Source organism: Cupressus sempervirens, chromosome 5 (assembly GCF_028749045.1).
Source record: "Cupressus sempervirens isolate cs-2001-9-10 chromosome 5, ASM2874904v1, whole genome shotgun sequence".
In the NCBI taxonomy this organism is placed as follows: Eukaryota; Viridiplantae; Streptophyta; class Pinopsida; order Cupressales; family Cupressaceae; genus Cupressus; species Cupressus sempervirens.
In genome coordinates, this window is record NC_143122.1 from 722,321,245 (window position 1) to 722,339,505 (window position 18,261).

General features: G+C 35.7%; 1 protein-coding gene across 2 annotated transcripts in view; it reads right to left on the reverse strand.

Annotated features, from left to right (window-relative positions):
* Nucleotides 1–15,829, reverse strand: part of LOC149558024 (putative monogalactosyldiacylglycerol synthase, chloroplastic) — a 160,262-nt gene extending 144,433 nt beyond the window's left edge. Inside the window, exons 1-6 of one of the 2 annotated variants that reach the window (XM_089832462.1) lie at nucleotides 15,528–15,829; nucleotides 14,741–15,395; nucleotides 4,073–4,245; nucleotides 3,146–3,307; nucleotides 2,802–2,943; nucleotides 2,422–2,646 (exon numbers count right to left, since the gene is read on the reverse strand). In XM_089832462.1, coding sequence (XP_089688588.1) covers nucleotides 2,422–2,646; nucleotides 2,802–2,943; nucleotides 3,146–3,307; nucleotides 4,073–4,245; nucleotides 14,741–15,265 — 1,227 coding nt within the window. In that variant the 5' untranslated portion in view covers nucleotides 15,266–15,395; nucleotides 15,528–15,829. Of the gene's footprint in view, nucleotides 1–2,421; nucleotides 2,647–2,801; nucleotides 2,944–3,145; nucleotides 3,308–4,072; nucleotides 4,246–14,740 lie in introns of both variants that reach the window. The other variant, XM_089832464.1, reaches the window with a different exon arrangement.
* Nucleotides 15,830–18,261: the final 2,432 nt, after the last annotated feature.

Below are 18,261 nucleotides of genomic sequence, written 5' to 3' on the forward strand. Positions count from 1 at the left end.
ATAAATTATGTTTTTACTTTTCTCTTTCCTTTCTAGCTTCTTAATATTTTAATTTGCAGCTGCTTGGTGGCAAAGTTGAGGTGGAAATACCCCACATCTAAAGAAATTTGCTTTCAAAATCTTATGCCAGCTGTGTAGCTCATCCTATTGTAAGCACCATTGGAGCTTATTTGAATCCATCCACACAAGGAAGAGAAACAAGTTAACCCAGAAAACATCTCAATGACCTTGTCTATGTGCAATATAATCTTTGGTTGCACATAACAAGGGCACAAGAAGCACCAGCTGGTCCAATTGATTTGGATGATAGATCATTACAATGATTGGACGACACAGGAGCAGCCTCCATTGTTTACAAAGGATGACATCATCGATTTGGAGGAGGCAAGCAATGCAGGAGAAGGGGGTGGATTTGGTTTCACATTGGATGACATTGAGGACAAGGACAATGAGGAGTTAAATGAGGAATCATTAGCAATGTTAGAAGGAGCTACATCTAGGATGGAGAGCAAGTCACACACATCAGCAAAGATGCCAAGTGAGGAAGCACAGTCACTCCCAGTGCAGGGTTCTACTTCTAGGACTAGACCCTGTAGTTCCTCTCCAATTTTTGCATGTAGAGCTGGGAAGAGGAAGATGTAATTATAGTGATGTATTTATTTTTAGTTTTATAGAAACTATTTACCATTTAGCTTCCAGCCATCAGCATTCAGAATGAAAATGCAATTTTGTACCCACTTTGGATTTATATATGTCTAAACTCAGTTTGTTTCTTTTGTGATCTCATTAATTAGCTCATTGGATGCATCTTATCGTTGAATTTTGCATAAAAATATGCATTTCTAATTTTAAGTTTTTTTTAAACTTCCTGAGCTTTTTGCCAATTTTTCCAACTAGGGTCATAATGCACCATTGCATTCTATCAGCTCTATGACAATGAGCAATACAACCTTACATCTGGTACCGTTTGATTCAAAAATGTGTTCCCTTCTCTGCATTTTAGGTTCTTCCACAAAATCTGTGAATGTCATTGTGATGATCTTCAACTTGTTAATGTCCTCTTTGTATCCCTGATTTGTGATCAAGTATTTTACTGTCTTAATTGTTGTGACTGTACCTGCATCTTTTTTACTGCTTTGCATTGTGCTTCATGGTATTCATTTACATATTTAATATCATTGTTATGAGATGTTATAAATCATAAATCACTGTTATCACTGTTTCTTTACCTATTCCTTTCATATGCTTTTCTGCTAAAAAAATATATTTTCATCTTATATTGCATTAAATCAGTTACTCCCACGGCTTGTGTGGGACACTATACCTTTGAGATTATAAATAGAAGATCAGTATTTTATGCAAAGTTGTGTATAATCTTCTCTCCAATAAAACATTTGCAGAATAGATCTGGAACTCACTTGATAGCAATTCTTTTGAAATAACAAACACATAGCAGAATCAAATATGTAACTTCCATTTTTAGTTGCAAATGTTTTTCTAGCTCTACCTAATTGAGCTGAAAGTGAAATTAGGTATAGCAATAAAAGAAAAGAACAGCAATCAGATCTAGGTTTTCCGAGAAAACAACAGCAAGAACAATTAAAACATGAAGTACTGTAGTGAAACACAAACAACAGCATTGTCACCTAGAGCTGCTCCAGTTTTCATCCTTTTGGACTGAATAACCTTTATTGTAATTGATTTGACAAGGGATTCCCCCCGCTGGGGTACTGCTAAAACATCTGCCAAACAAATTATGCTTCTCCATTTAATTATATCAGAAAATGACCATTTTATTTTATCAGCCAAAAGTCATAAAAATGCTTCCAAAATTGTTTCATCTCTGGTTACTATCAGTTTCACAGGAATAGTCTGCAATCCCTTATATCATTGTCATCTCTCCTGCCTCACAAAAAGAAAAAACAGTCCAAAGTACTTTCACTGTCCTTGGTAGCACTTCATACTTGAATATTAACAAGAACTAGAGTGGCCAAAAAGACAAGTAAACTTACCAATGTCTGACAAGAAAAAGGAACTGCTTTCTAATGCTATATTTCTTTTTAGATATCCAAAGGGCCTTCAAGGTGAGCCTAGACTATGTAATGAACAGAACTTTAAACTTATTAATCAAACACAACTTGTCAATTGTGTTTACCCTTTAAGTAATTTTTACTGCAAAGATTACAATCCTCATAAAAAAGAAAACCTTCCAAAATGCAATCAACTATTTTTAAGGGATCCCCTCAGCTGAAAGTGTATGCTATTAACTAATATTTTTTTCCAATATACCACGGCCCCACTTTTGGATATTAAAAATTTCATGGCAGAAAAGGAATTGCATCCAGTAGTAAACAATAGCCTTAGTTGGCAATTAAAGTAAAATTAACAATCCAAAAATACTGCAAATTTGCAATGGAATACCTGTATTGGCATCTTCCATTGAATGGACTGCAACTTTTTTGCAAGCTTTCGATTACGGCCACAAATAACAATAAGTTGACCAATAGGCTCTCCTAACTTCTCATTATATAGAGTTTCTCCAAGAGCCCGAGCTGTTTTCTCGACAGGCCCCATGCCTTCTCCTCCTCCCATCAATAAGACTGCAGGTAAATCCTCATCCATTCCTAAATCCCTTCTAAGCTCATCCTAAATCACCATGAATGTAAAAAGTGAATAACTGGAAATTGGACTTTTGATTTCCTATTAAGAATTTAAAATCAAGTTAAGCAAGGCAAGAAAACGCCACCAAGGCAAAAGCTAAACAAAGAATCAATCACACATTGAAACAAGACAATGATGACCTTAGATCTAATAGCCTTGCAAAATGATGGTCGTACAGGCAGCCCATAAACACGTATTTGTGAAGGCTGCAAACCTGCCTTTGATGCTCTTCTTGCAACCTCAGGTGTTGGACAGTAGCATCTAGTTACAAGCTTATGGAACCTATAAAGACGAGCATAAGTAAGGTAATCCAGCATTGAAAGCTAAAATAATGTTCATTGAACATTGAAATTATTAATAAAATGGTCTGATTTGTTTATATAAGACATAAAGCTAGCACAGTATCTCAAAAGACTAGTATAGTCTCAAGACGCAAAACTATAGTACTTAAATTGTATTTCAGGATATAAATGCAGCAACCTACCATGTCGGATGACAGGTGCTCAAATCTGTGATGACTGTGGTGAATAATATCTTTTTAAGAAGACCTTTGGACTTTAAAACTCGAAGTGGAACATGCTGCATTAAAGGATGTACACTTACAATAATATCAGGTTGGTACTTCATCAAACCTCTTGCCACTTCTCTGTGAAGAAATGTTCATATTAGATAAATATTTTACAATGAATACAAATAGATTGATCAGGCACATATTAAAAATATACACTTAACCTTGCATTCTATTCAAACACTACGTAATGATGCACAAAGAAAAGAGGCTACTATTTGTAAAATAACGTTCACGCCTGACAAGTGCAAATATAATGATCAATTCACTACCTATATAGTCAAATAAGTTCATCTGAGATATCCTTTAGTATGCTCTGACGACTAATATGTTAAACAAGGACAAAATAAACCCAAAAACATGAAAACAAACATGTTTTAAAATCAACTACATTTGAAATTAAAAATTAACAGACAAATTAATTGATGGGGACAATTTGGAATTGGCATAGCAAGCCAATAAAGTTATCCTTTCAATGTGAGCGGATTTAGATTAATAAGAAGATATGTGGTTTCCTGTTCATGGTGGCCTGGTTTCAGGATTCCACTATAAGAATGCATAACCACCATTCATTATATATATTATACAAATATACCGTTAAAATATAAGCATGTAAAATAACCAAGCAAATATGCTTAAGAAGACAGCAGACAATTTTTCAGAATCAATTAATTCTTCAGACTTCCAACTTGAATAGTTGTTTGCATATAGCCCAAAAAATAGCACAAAGAAACAATTCAGTAGCATATTTGCAATATTTCTATAAAAGTTCCCTCAGTTTGCAGACAATATCACCCAGCTTTTTTGCACCAAGACGAGTCCTCTGGCAACTGGGACAATAACCTGGCAATAAAGGCAGATGTTGCTGCTAAATTTGTTTGATGTATAATGCGTGGTGCAGTTCCATGGAAGGTGACTTTCCAGAGTGTCTCATGCTTCACCAAAAAGCTGTAGCTCCTTGGTATTTGATTGAATGGCCAAGGGGTGTGATCTTTCCATAAGTCTGACACAAATACCTGCATGATTTTATCACTAAAATTATCCCATTGGACTGCACTAAGTGCGAAGAACATAAAACAGAAAAAATAACTATAAGCAAAAAATAATCAAGTACAACACATATAAGCAGAGTAAGTAAACAATGAATACTTATCAGGGCTTTAGGTAGCCTCTCACCATGAAAGCAAATCAACGGCAGGTTGCTTTGAAAATCCTAAATTATTATAATGCAGCACAAGAAAGCAGCAAGGCCCAGACTTAAATATTGATTTGTGAGTCCAGTCATATTTTTTAACTTAAAAGGATTTCTAAGTCAAAAGCTGTTGCACTCAGTCTATCTTGATCAATAAATCTAGTTAGGTTTTTTTTATTACGGGGAAAACAGGTTTTAGGGACCCAAAACCCATTTACATAGGAGTTACATAGATATGAGCATTAAAGAACAGCACCACGAAACAAAAACTAGACACCCAAAACAAACACTAGCAGGAACAAACAAAAGACCAGCAAAAAGTCAAAAACTAGCCAAGGGCCAGCAGAAAGACAGCAAAACAGAACAGAAAAAAAAAGTTAAGCAAAGTTCTTGAGAAGCGCAGCAGCTTCAAGCTCCAGGTGAGACATTTTAATTTTTATCAGCAGCAACCCTGATGTCCTCGATATCCTTATTGGTTTTAAGAGCCTCCTTCTTCTTAGTGTTGTCCTCTTCCCAGGTCCAGCCAGGCCCTCAAGACTGTTATCCTTCATGTCCTCAACATGAACAATGGCCTTTTCTTCACTGACCTATTCCAGCTTGCTAACCAGGATGTTCAAGTGCTCAGTGGAGGCTTTCAATATTTTATAGCTTTGCTCCCCAATCTTCTTTGAGGAGTCTTCCAAACCAGCAATCCTCCCATCCACCGCCTCAAGCCTCTTGTCATAATGCACCATCATAGCTTCTGCATCACCAATAGTTTAGGTGCTCTTTCACAGTATCAGAGAACAAGGTGTTCTTTCCCACACCCAGCACTTCCAAAAACTCCTGTTTGGAGGAGAAAGTCCTTTGTTTAGTTTTGATTTCCTTGACTTGGTGGAAAACCCACTTAATGATCTTATAAAACCTCAAAGCACCATCGTTGGGCTCCTGAAGAACACCAAAGACCTCAACTTTACTGAAGTTATCCAAGGCACTAAGACTCTCCCCTTCCCCAATACGGATACCAGTCACATTCTGAGAAATATCACCACCCCTGACCTTCCCAGCATCTGTGCCTACAGAAGTCTGAGGTGGCCCATCCTGAAAAGTCATGGTCACCAACGGGGAAATAGAAGGAAGGGAAGGGCGCTTGAGAAAAAACCATGCCTTTACTATCAGCCCTAGGGGGTCACCAATGGGAAAACAGAAGGAAGGGAAGGCGCTTGAGAAAAAACCATGCCTTTACTATCAGCCCTAGGGGGTGAGTGCTTGGGAGACTTATTGGGTGCTACGCCCTTAATATTGGTGTATATAAGGTTATGAATAGTAAACATGTGGCTGTCCTAATCCTTAATTAAGTCATGTTATCATTATTATAATATTATTTAGGTAGGTAGGTCGGCCTAGGTGTTATGTAGGGTTGTGTCTATTCAGCCTAAGCATAATTAGGTATATATAGGAGGTTGGGAGTCTTATTTCAAGATCATATTGTGAAGTGTGTTCTCATTGGAGATATTTGGAGGTTGCCCCCTCGAAGTGGCCTATTACTCTCATTTCTTATCAAGTATTTATATAATATTTTATATTATTTCTTCTATTGTTCAAGTTATTTCATTATAAATGGTATCAGAGCATGATCTTGGCACCATAGAGGCAAGACTTTTTCTCAATTTTGGGGCAATTTTGGGAAGAGCATAACTTTCAGATTTTAGCGAATTTTTCGAAGATTTTTAAAGGGTTTTTGAAGACCATATTAAAGAAGCTATAGTCCAAAATTCAAAGGAATTGGAGCAAATTTGAGCAAATTATTGGAGAATTACTATTTCTAGACAACTTATTGAGATCTACATATCTCTCACATCCTACCGAATTGGAGTGTAACTTGTATTGGGTTTTTGAATACATAGTAGAGGAGCCTACATTTCAAAGCTTGGAGAAATTGAAGCAAAAATAAGCAAGTTATTACAAAATTAGGAAAATTTGCTCTCAAGGCAGCAAATTTGCTAATTTTTGCGTATCTTGGCCCTAGTAAGTTACAATAAAAAAAAAATTAAAAAATCAGAAAATTTGCATTTCATTTGTGTGATTTATTTCAAAAATATTGGTTTCCATCATGACGAGGCAGGCCTCCAACAAGAGGCAAAAAAAATGCTACCACACCGGCGAAATCCTCTTATCAAGATTGGGAAACAACAAAAGATAGTAATCCCAATGAGGAAATAAGTTCGTTCCAGGAAGAGGTTAAGAGGGATATGTGTGACCTACGAGGAGATATATCAGATATACGAAGCATGTTAAGCACCTATATGAATGAAACAAGGAAGGAGTTCTCAAGCAATCAAAGTGAAACCTTCAAGTCAACTAATAATGCCACAAATTTTAATATTCCTATGGGATCTAGGAATTTTTTTCCAATGTGGATATGCGCAAATTTGATGGTAAGGATCCTCTAAAATGGATAAATCAAAAGGAGAATTTTTTTGAGGTACATCAAACCCCATATGGACAAAAGGTCACGATGGCTTCCTTATATCTAGAACCAAATCAATTCATTTGGTATCGTTGGCTTTTTTATGCTAATAGGAGGAAAAAGGGTCTCACCGTATCATGGTCAATTTTTACAAAAGAACTCCAAGCACAATATAGCAATAGTGTGACAAAAAACTTCTTTAGCCAGCTTGCTAAGCTTCAACAAATAGGATCAGTTAAGGATTATATTCAAAAATTCCAAAATCTATCCTTAAGAATCGATACAATTACAGAGAAGAACTTGAATGATTTATTCTTGGGTGGTCTCAAGGATCACATTCAGCATGAGGTACACATGTTTAGTTCTAGCTCAGTAAATGAGTCTTTTATATTGGCACGCAGGGTAGAGGAGGAGTTCTTGATTCCTAGAAAGCAAGGGGCTAATGTGACAAGAGAAAAAGGTTATTCAACACCCTATCTTCCTCAACCTACTAGGCTGACTCCACAACAAATTGAGGAGAAAAGAGCAAAAGGGTTGTGTTTCAATTGTGATAGCAAATATACTCGAGGACATAAATGTAGTGAAAAGAAATTGTTCTATATTGAAGGTCCAAGTGAGGAAGAAGAGGATGATCCCATATTAGAGGAGGATAGGGAGTCAAGGGACGAATCACATGATTCTCAACCAATCATTTCTTGTCATGCACTTTCGGGTTTCAGTGCACCACAAACTCTCAAGGTAGTGGGTTTCTTAAAGAAGCAGAAAGTAACAGTGTTGATCGATTTAGGTAGTACTCATAATTTCATCAACAAAAAGTTAGCAACTCTTCTAAATTGTTTTATATATCCAGCCCCAGAATTTCAAGTTTTGATTGCAGATGGGGGCACAGTTAGTTGTTTAGGGAAGTGTTATAGCATCAAATTATCCATGGGAGATTATCAACTTGATACCCCAATGTATGCAATATCCATGGGTGCGCCAGTTATTGTTTTGGGAGTACGATGGCTTACTACATTGGGAACAACTGAGATGAACTTCCAAATACTATTCATGTGATTTCAATCAAAAGGAAAGGTAGTGGAGCTAAGGGGATTGAAGGCAAAATCCCCACAAATGGTAAGCTCTCATCAAATGCAAAAGTTTCTTAAGAAAGGAGCGGATGGATTTGTGGCCCAGCTATGTTCATTAGAAGTCTCTCAATCTAATGCTCTTATTCATCCAAATTTACAAGCAATAATTGATCGTCACTCGGTGATTCTTGGAGATATGCCTAAAGGACTTCCTCCTAAGAGGGATGATTCTTGGAGATATGCCTAAAGGACTTCCTCCTAAGAGGGATGATGACCATGCCATACAACTAGTTCCAAGGAGCCAGCCACCAAACATCAGGCCTTATAGGTACCCACACCTACCAAAAAGTGAGATAGAAAAACTTGTTTACGAAATGCTAGAGGCAGGAATTATTAGGCATAGCCAAAGTGCTTACTCCTCACCTGTTGTGATGGTGCATAAGAAGGATGAAACTAGGCACATTTGTCCAAATTATAGAGTGCTCAACAAGTACACCATTAAAGATAAGTTTCCTATTCCAGTTATCGATGATCTTCTAGATGAATTAAATGGAGCTATGTATTTTACCAAGTTAGATCTTAGATTGGGTTATCACCAAATTCGAATTGAGGAAGACATTTGTAAGACAGCATTTCGAACTCATGAGGGTCATTATGAATTTTTGGTGATGCCATTCGGTCTTACCAATGCACCATCTACATTCCAAAGTTTGATGAATTACATTTTTTAGAAGTTCCTAAGAAAGTTTGTGTTAGTGTTTTTTGATGATATATTAATTTATAGCAAGACTTGGGAAGAACATTTGCAGCATGTAGATCAAGCATTACAATTACTCAAAGATCATCAACTCTATGCTCAGCCATCCAAGTGTGCTTTTGGTCTTAAGGAGGTGGAGAATTTGGGACACATAGTTTCATATGGAGGAGTAAAGGTGGACCCTAACAAAATTAAGGCTATCATGGAATGGCCTATTCCAAAAACCGTTAAGAAGCTTAGGGGTTTCTTGAGATTGACAAGGTACTAAAGAAGACTCGTGAAGAATTATGGTCGTATAGTAGCACCCCTCACCACTCTATTGAAGAAGGATTTTTTTCATTGGAATGAATCTGCTAATGTAGCATTTGAGCAATTGAAGAAGGCTATGTGTACAACTCCAATGCTTACCACTCCAAACTTCACCAAGGAATTCATTGTGGAATGTGATGCTTCTGGAAATGGGATAGGAGCAGTTCTCGTGCAAGAAGGTCGACCAATTGCTTTTGAGAGTCGTCAATTAAAAGGTAAAATCAACTCAAACCTATTTATGAGAAAGAAATGCTAGCAATCCTTCATGGAGTTAAAAAATGGAGGCCTTATTTAATGGGTCGACACTTCAAGGTTAAGATAGATCATGATAGCCTAAAATATTTTTTGGAACGAAGACTATCTTCAAAAGACCAACACAAATGGGTCACTAAGATGTTGGGATATGACTTTGAAATTGTATACAAGAAAGGGAAGGAAAATATTGCGGCCGATGCACTTTCCAGGAAGGATGAAAAAGATGAAGCCCTATTGTGTGCCCTTTCAATATAATGAGCAAATTGGATGGTAGAAGCCAAAGCAGAGTGGTAAAATGATGTTGCAACAATGGCCGATGCACTTTCCAAGAAGGATGAAAAAGATGAAGCCCTATTGTGTGCCCTTTCAATATAACAAGCAGATTGGATGGTAGAAGCCAAAGCAGAGTGGTAAAATGATGTTGCAACAAGTAATCTCATCCAACAAATAAAAAGTGACCCTAGTAGTTCAAATAAGTTTTGTTTAAAGAGGGATATTCTTTGGTATAAAGAGCACTTGCATCTCTACAAGAATTCCGCTCTTAAACACAAGATTCTCAAAGAACTACATGAGTCCTCAATTGGTGGTCATTCAGAATTTTTGAAGACATCATCGGGTCAAGCAAGATTTTTTTTGGGAAAGGTTAAAAGGTGATGTTCAAAAATTTGTGGTTGAATGTTTGGTTTGTCAAAGAAATAAGGGGGAAACGATTAAGACACTAGGTCTCCTGCAGCCTTTATCTATTCCTAGCCAACATTGGGAAGAGGTATCGATGGACTTCATCACAAGGCTTCCCAAATCTAAAGGTTATAATATCATCATGGTAGTAGTTGATCGCCTCACTAAATATGCACATTTCATTGCATTATCACATCCAGTATAGTGGCAAAAGTTTTCTTGGAGAATATCCAAAAGCTACATGGTACACCTAAGGTTAATGTTAGTGATCGTAATCCTATCTTTACAAGTCACTTTTGGAAAGATTTATTCTCATGTTTGGGTACACAATTGCCTCATAGTTCTTCATAACATCCTCAATCACATGGGCAAACTGAGGTTGTTAACAAAATTTTGGAAAGATATCTATGTTGTTTCACTTCAGAGAAACAATCTCAATGGGTAGATTAGCTACCTCTTGCAAAATGGTGGTACAATACTTCTTTTCATAGCTCATCAAAAATGTCTCCATTTTTGGCAATTTATGGATATCATCCTCCTTTCATCACATCATCATTAAAGGTGTCACCAAGAGTTCAAGTAATAGAGGACCACTTGCTTCATCAACAACAAGTACTTTTAGGACTCAAGGAGAATTTAACTATGGCACAAAATCGAATGAAACAACAAGCGGACCAACATTGTAGTGAAAGAAATTTTGAAATTGGGGATTGGGTCTTCTTGAGATTGTGGCCTTATAAACAAATCTCAATGAAGCAACAAAAAAAGAATAATAAGTTGTCTCCAAGATATTATGGACCATACCAAATCATGCAAAAGATTGGTAGTGTTGCCTACAAGCTTGAGTTGCCACCAACAACAGAGATACATCCAATTTTTCATGTTTCTTATTTGAAGAAGGTAATTGGGCAAAATATTCCTACTCAAACAGTGCTACCAGAGCTTGATGAAGAAGGAAGAATAATTTTGGAACCAGAGTACATTCTTCAGACACGCACGAAGAAGCTGAGGAATAGAATCCTCACCCAGTATCTCATCCAATGGAAGAGTTTACTAGTTGAAGAGGCCACATGGGAGGATAAGGAGTTCATTCAAAAGAATCCACACTTGGTTAGGATTGAGGACAATGCTTCTTTCAAGAAAGGGGGCATGCTACGCCCTTAATATTGGTGCATATGGGGTTATGAATAGTCAACTTGTGGCTATCTTAATCCTTAATTAAGTCATGTTATCATCAATATAATATTATTTAGGTAGGTAGGTCAATCTAGGTGTTATGTAGGGTTGTGTCTATTCAGCCTAAGCATAATTAGGTATATATAGGAGGTTGTGAGTCTTATTTCAAGATCATATTGTGAAATGTGTTCTCATTGGAGATATTTGGAGGTTGCCCGCTCGAAGTGGCCCATTACTCTCATTTATTATCAAGTATCTATATATTACTTTATATTATTTCTTCTATTATGCAAGTTATTTCATTACATTGGGGGTCTCCATGCCAACATTTGCTTCAGTATCTAACCCGTAATCACCTTTGGTCTCTTCCCTAGACGACTAGCTCTCAGAACCTTCTACAATTTGCTTCTTCATCCTACCACTAAGCTTAGAGTCTTCTTATTCTACTTAGCATCAAAGGAGGAAGAGGGACTGTTAAATTCCTTTTCCTCTTGCCAAAAAAACCCTTCTTCTTAGGGGTATCAAAATCCCCCTCAGCCTCTATCTCGGAATCCTCATCCTCATCATCCCCTTCTCCAAAGTTCTCATCCGAATCAACCTCTTCAATCATAGGGCACTCCACAATATGCATTTTATAATATTCATATATAAGCACCATAAGGCCCTCATGAAGGATCAGGTTACTACCTGTATCAACAAATACTAGCACTCATAGAGCTATACAAAATATACTTTCTCCCCATGGCGGAAGTGGTTGAGAAGAACAAAATGGTAGCTATAAACACGCATGAACTGACCATCCAAAGTGAAATAGTCCATAATGGCAAAGAGCACCCATCTCCATATATTTTTAACACCCCAAGCGAGAAGTAATTTTTGTTGACATTAGCCAACTTCTCTCTCTCATCCTCCTCCTTGGGAGAATGCTTCACAACGGCCCTAGTAGTTTTGTTGTCTGTGTAAAACTTCAAACCATCTCTCGAGAGCCCAGTAACCACCACAATGACCCCTTTGTCAATAGTAAAATTCCTCCCACAAATGTTCATACTCCCATTGCGCCACTTTTTATTGAACATCCTCATAATTGAAGGGTTACAGCCATGGAGACTTTCCAATAACCCAATAACATTACCATTCTTCATAAGCTTCCAAACCCTCAGCCTCTTCCTCCACTCATTGTAGGCCATAAACTTGAACCTTTTCCTATTTCCTTCCATTCTACACAGGAAACACTCACTCACCACACAAAAAACACAAAATATGAAACTCCTCGGATAGAAAGAGTTCCTGTAATTGCCAAATTTGGATATTAAAAAGCCAAACAAATCCTTCAACACCCAGAAAGCATGCAAAAGCTTAGGGTAATAATTATTCCATCTGTCAATGAGTACTGCGATCACCCATTATCATAATGACACTATCAACTCTTAGCTTCATCGGAATCAGTGGAGTTAAAACCCACTTTTCTGTGGGTATAATCAAGGCTAAGGATGGCTTTTGCATCATAATTAAAATCCAGCTCACCATACCACATCACAAGTGACTCAGCTCTCACCCCTTCATTGGCAAGCTAGTCAGTCATTGAGTTAATTTACCTATAAACATGGGATACGTGAATTTTTTCAAATCAATTTAAAATATCCAAGGAGGAAGAAATTAAGTTGCTAATGGTCCACGAAGGTTTGCTTAGGCCCTTTAGGCACCTAATGATGTAATTAGAATCCCCTTCAATCCACACCTTCAAACAGTTCAGTTTCTTGCCAAGAATCAAAGCTTAGTAAGCTCCCATCACCTAAACAAGGTGGTTGGTCTGTATTCCCAAGGGGAGCGCCACTGCTGCCAAATACAGGCCCTTATCATCTCTTAACACTCCCCAACACCTAGCTGGCCCAGGATTACCTTTAGCCACCCCATCAAAACTAATCTTGACCCAACCAATAGGTGGAAAATTCAAGGTGCATCTCTGTCCTTGGAAGCAGACCCCTTGAGCTTAACCAAAAGCTGATCCCAAAGAGGATAATGCCCATCCAGAGAATAAGTCCTTACAGTCCCTGTATTTTACCAAATAGCTCTGCTAGCTTTCTTAAACACAATATCTGGTGTGAGGACTTTCTTTCTAAAGATACGATTGTTCCGCTCCTTCCAGACTCCCCACAGAATATGAGGCAGAACAATGGCCCATATAGATTTCATACCCTTATTGGATTCAGGACCAATCCACTGCAAGAAAAGAACATGAACAAAATTCGGAAAAACCCAACACAGATTAAGACCCGAAAAAATTCTACTCCAAACAGAGAGAGAACTGACAGTAGATGGCTAAATGATTAGCAGCTAGTTATGTTATTCTTTAGTAGCTAAATGATTAGCATTTTGCAGGTCATATAGTCTCTCTTGATAGGCCTTTGGTAATCAAGAGGTCAATGATGTAAATAACAACAGTTGCTTCCCCTTAACATAATACCGGTAACCCAATTAAAGGCAACATTCTCCTTTCCGTGACTGTAGGAGTGACAGCCCAACACATTTCTGGGACCTGGTACGGTTGGTATATAATGAGGCTGTTAGAAATCATTTCTTGTTTCTCCGGTTAAAAGTAGCCGTGTTGTTCCAAAATTGCTTTCAGATTTGGGTATGTAACAATCTAGTTAATAAAATGCAGACTCTGGGCAATCCTAAGGTCCAGTTAATGTCTAATTTTAGGAATGAAAATTTGCTTGATTCTGTTAAGTTCTCATGCAATTTCTTTAAAATCAGCCCATAGAGACATTGGCCATGGCCACCCATACTGCTACTGATAACAATAATAATACAGAGGCTAATGCAGATATTAAAGAGGAGCGGGATGGTAATGAATTGAGACAGGTAAAGACTCTCATAAACAACATATTTTGATTTCAAAACTCCAACCATAAATAGTTGACTACTATAGTCATTCAATAAATTTCCTAAAATTTTGAACTACATAATAGATTGCCTTTAGATTTGTTTCTAGTAAACTTGCTTTTTGGTTTTAACGGAGAGTGGAATAGCAGCTTTAGACGTTAGTGAGCTTTGTGGCCTAGTTTTTGTCCATCTCTTTCATTGACATATAAACAGAAAAAATACTAAAACTAAAATGAAAAATCAATTAGAATTTTTCTTCAAAAATAGAAGTCCCTACCTTTTATGACTGTACATTTAAGCATATTGAAAAGTTGGAAGACTAGCAATTGCTCCACTAGCTAACATTTTTTTCTGCCTCTTACCAATCATCTCAAGTTTACCATTTTTTTTTTTTATTTTACATTTATTACTATACATGCCAAAAAAATACAATCTATTAGACCTAGACTGGGATACAAGCTGCATGGAAAAAATCTTCTTTAAAATAGACCTAAAAATTTCAACAGCACTCACAGAATAATTATTTTAGGAAGCCCCCTCCATAGAACCCCACCCTAAGGCATACAACCAGAGGACAAGTGGCAAGATTATGGTGCAACAAAGCAGGGGTGCATTATAGTGTGACCCACGTTTAAAATTAAAAGAATGTAGACGGCCTATAACCTCGGTGTCACAACATATTCAGGGAAAAAAAAATTCAAATCATGTTAGTCCACAAATGAACAAAGTAGAAACTGACCTTGTACTCGTCACCGAATTCTAGCTCAAAAGCAGCTTTAATGGCTTCTGCAGAAGCCCGGTGTCCGCCACCTGTGTCACTCATAAGAATCAGGACCTTTTTACAACTTTCTCCGCAGTTTGTCCGAATTCCATTATCATCCACTCGCCTGGCAGTAGAATCCCCATCACCATTAGAGCCATTATCAGCCCTAATGGATGCCGGCCCAATAGGTATTAGGGGCATCCTCTCACAGTGCAACCTCACAAACCGATTGAAGTAGTGTCTCCAACCACTACCACCCATCCTGCCGAGACTGCTCACGAGCGAATTATAAATTATGTTTCTGGCATTCTTGTTGTTTTGAGGAATGAATCTAACCTCATTTACTGGATGACCCCATGCTGATGAAATTGCCACTTCAGAAGCCCACGTGGAGCTCGATAGTGTAGAAGAATGATAGGACTTAACAGACAAAATAGGTAAGTGGGAAATGCAGTTCATATACACAGAGGCATCATGAACACCAACCGCTGAGGTGGACATTCTTTATTTTTTCTCTACTCTGTCAAGGAAAACGAACTTCGGTGAAAAAACCTTTGTTCCCTATTAAAATTAATGACTATATTATAGGTCATTGGTTTCAGAGATTCTCTAAGGATGTGTCGATGTCCAACTGCAAAAGTGCAAGTGAGCATCAGCGCTCTTGATTTCGGTTGGGTTAGTTCTGGTCAATGAGAGGGTCAACGACGATGAACTATGAAATTATTCAACTGAGCACTAACATATTCAATAACTTAGTACCTACCAGTGCACGAGACAGTAAAGAATCCGGAATGGACTGCATTTGAAGATGCAACTTAAGTTTCAGACAATCCCTCTTGTCTAGATATAGATTAGTGGGTATTTTCACAATTATGTGGTCGGACATCAGCAGCGAGAAATTAGAGAAAAGAGATCGTGCTAGCGGACCACTCGTGCATAGAAGAAAACATGGAATTCTCAATCAACCCGATTTAGTTTGTCAGGTTTGGGTAAATGAGAATTTTGCGATTCTGTTTTAAGGATATGCGGTCGAAGACTCCTACATTTTTATTTAATAAAAATAATAACAAGAATATTCTACCTTTTCCATGATTTATATTTTACGACTGAAATGGCTATGCAGCAGAGACATTGTCTTTCACGACTCCATACCGCAATTATCGTGTATGTATAAACCTTTGTATGTAATCTAGTACATAACCATAAGTTTGTATATACATGTATCTAAGTATCAAGGAGTTGTTTTACATGAACATGTTCAAAAAATTAGTCTCGGCCATCACCTTGATTTTTGTGAAATTTGTGTAACATTTGTTATACCTATTACTATAAGTTTGTATAGTTTGTATATACATGTATCTAAGTATCACATAGTTGTTTTACATGAACATGTTTGAAAAATTAGTTCGGTCGTCACCTCAACTTTTGTGAAATTTGTGTAACATTTGTTATACCTATTAATAGTCACATGTTTTTGTGCATATAACAATCAGTTGATAGGATCGTTGATTTGTGACATGGCACCAATTTTGCAATGATCGTCTTTTTGTGATCTTTGGTATGCAATTTTTTTAAAATTTATTCAATAGTGAAGAATAACTCATTTGATTTCAACAAAATAGTTATACAAATATATGAGCCATTAGTATAGTAGACGTACTTAGTTGATGTCAATTAACACTACCCAATAAATGTGTCACCCTACATGAATTATTGTAATTCTGAAATGATTTTTGGCTTCAACATCGATAAAAGGTTGTGAGTTGGTGTATGAAAAATCACATGCCTACAAAAATATAATGGAAAGTCAATAATGAAAATGGTTGTTGCTAGGAAAGAAAACAATAAACTTGAGAACAAATATTTTTATGAACAAAGCAATATAATATGATTTTTGGCTTCAACATCAATAAAAGGTTGTGAGTTGGTGTATGAAAAATCACATGCCTACAAAAATATAATGGAAAGTCAATAATGAAAATGGTTGTTGCTAGGAAAGAAAACAATAAACTTGAGAACAAATATTTTTATGAACAAAGCAATATAATATTTACGTTTGATCTCCTAATCTATGTGAATATCAACGGTACATGAGATGTCATGATGTAATGGTAAAACAATCCAACAACAAATGAAAGATCATAAATTGAAATTCTAAATAATCTATTTAAAATAATAGATAGCTAGCAATTGCATGTTTTTGTGCTCGTAACGATAAGCCAATGGGTGCTTGATAATAAAATTATTTTATAAACTAGCAATTCCAAGCTTTTGTGCTTGCAACGATTAGTCCATAGATTTTTACTAATAGTTTTTAAAACTATAATTTAATGTGCATAAATTAAATTAAAATTAGTTTAAAATTTAAGTTAAAAAATTAATTAATTCTTTCAATAAACTAAATAAATATTATTCATTTAATTAATTTATCATATACTAATAAATTATCATCTAAAGGCAAGAGCTTACAACACAATGGTAACTTGTGAGCCTCTCATGTGAGAGGTTTTGGGTTCGAATTTGCTTAACATGTAAAAATAATTAATTATAATAAATAACAATAATTAATCTAGGCTTCGACCATTTACCAATCAAAAATAAATAAATAAATTATCATCTAAAAAAATGCTTATAAAGTGAATAGTAAAAAATAGACTAAAATAATTATAAAAAGTAAAAACTAAACTAATTTAAAGTATGTTGGCTTAAATATATAAATAAAATGTAATTTTAAAAAATCTCCATCAAAAAAATATGTTATGAAAAATTAATATGAGAAATATAAAAACATATTTTAAAAATTGCAACTCCTCCCACAAATATCTTATTAGTTAAACTAATTTTAAAAATAGAATAAATTAATTTAAAAACTAAAATTTCAATCAATTTTAAAAATCAAAAGTTAAATAAAAGAAAGAAAAATGTGAGTTAAAAGTGGATATAACAACTAATTAAATTTTAAATAAATAAAAAAAAAGAATTTAAATTAGAGATAAATTATAAATTATAAATTAAATAAAATCTCATCTCAATAAATCAAACTATAAATAATTTATAATTAAAATAAAATAATATTTATTTTTAAAAAATAAACAACCAATAATAACTAATTAAGGTAAGAGCCTACAACACAACAGTAAATTGTGATCCTCTTATTTAAGAGGTCTTGGGTTTGAATCTACCGAAATTAACTAATAAAATAATAATTAACAACAACAAATAATGATAATCAACCATGGCTTTGGCCTATTATTGAACTAAAAAAAAACTAATTAAGTTAAATAAATAAATTTAAAAATAAGAGTTAACAAAAGAGATAATAGCTAATCAAGCTAAATAAATAAGAAAAAAACACTATTTAATAGTGTAGATGATAACTAATTAAAGTTTTTTATTGTACCTCTCATCTAATGTTTACTCTTGGTTGATCTACTGAATTTATTTTTTCTTGGATTCCAAATAATCTTGATTCCTCCCAAAGCCCCGTTTGACTCAAT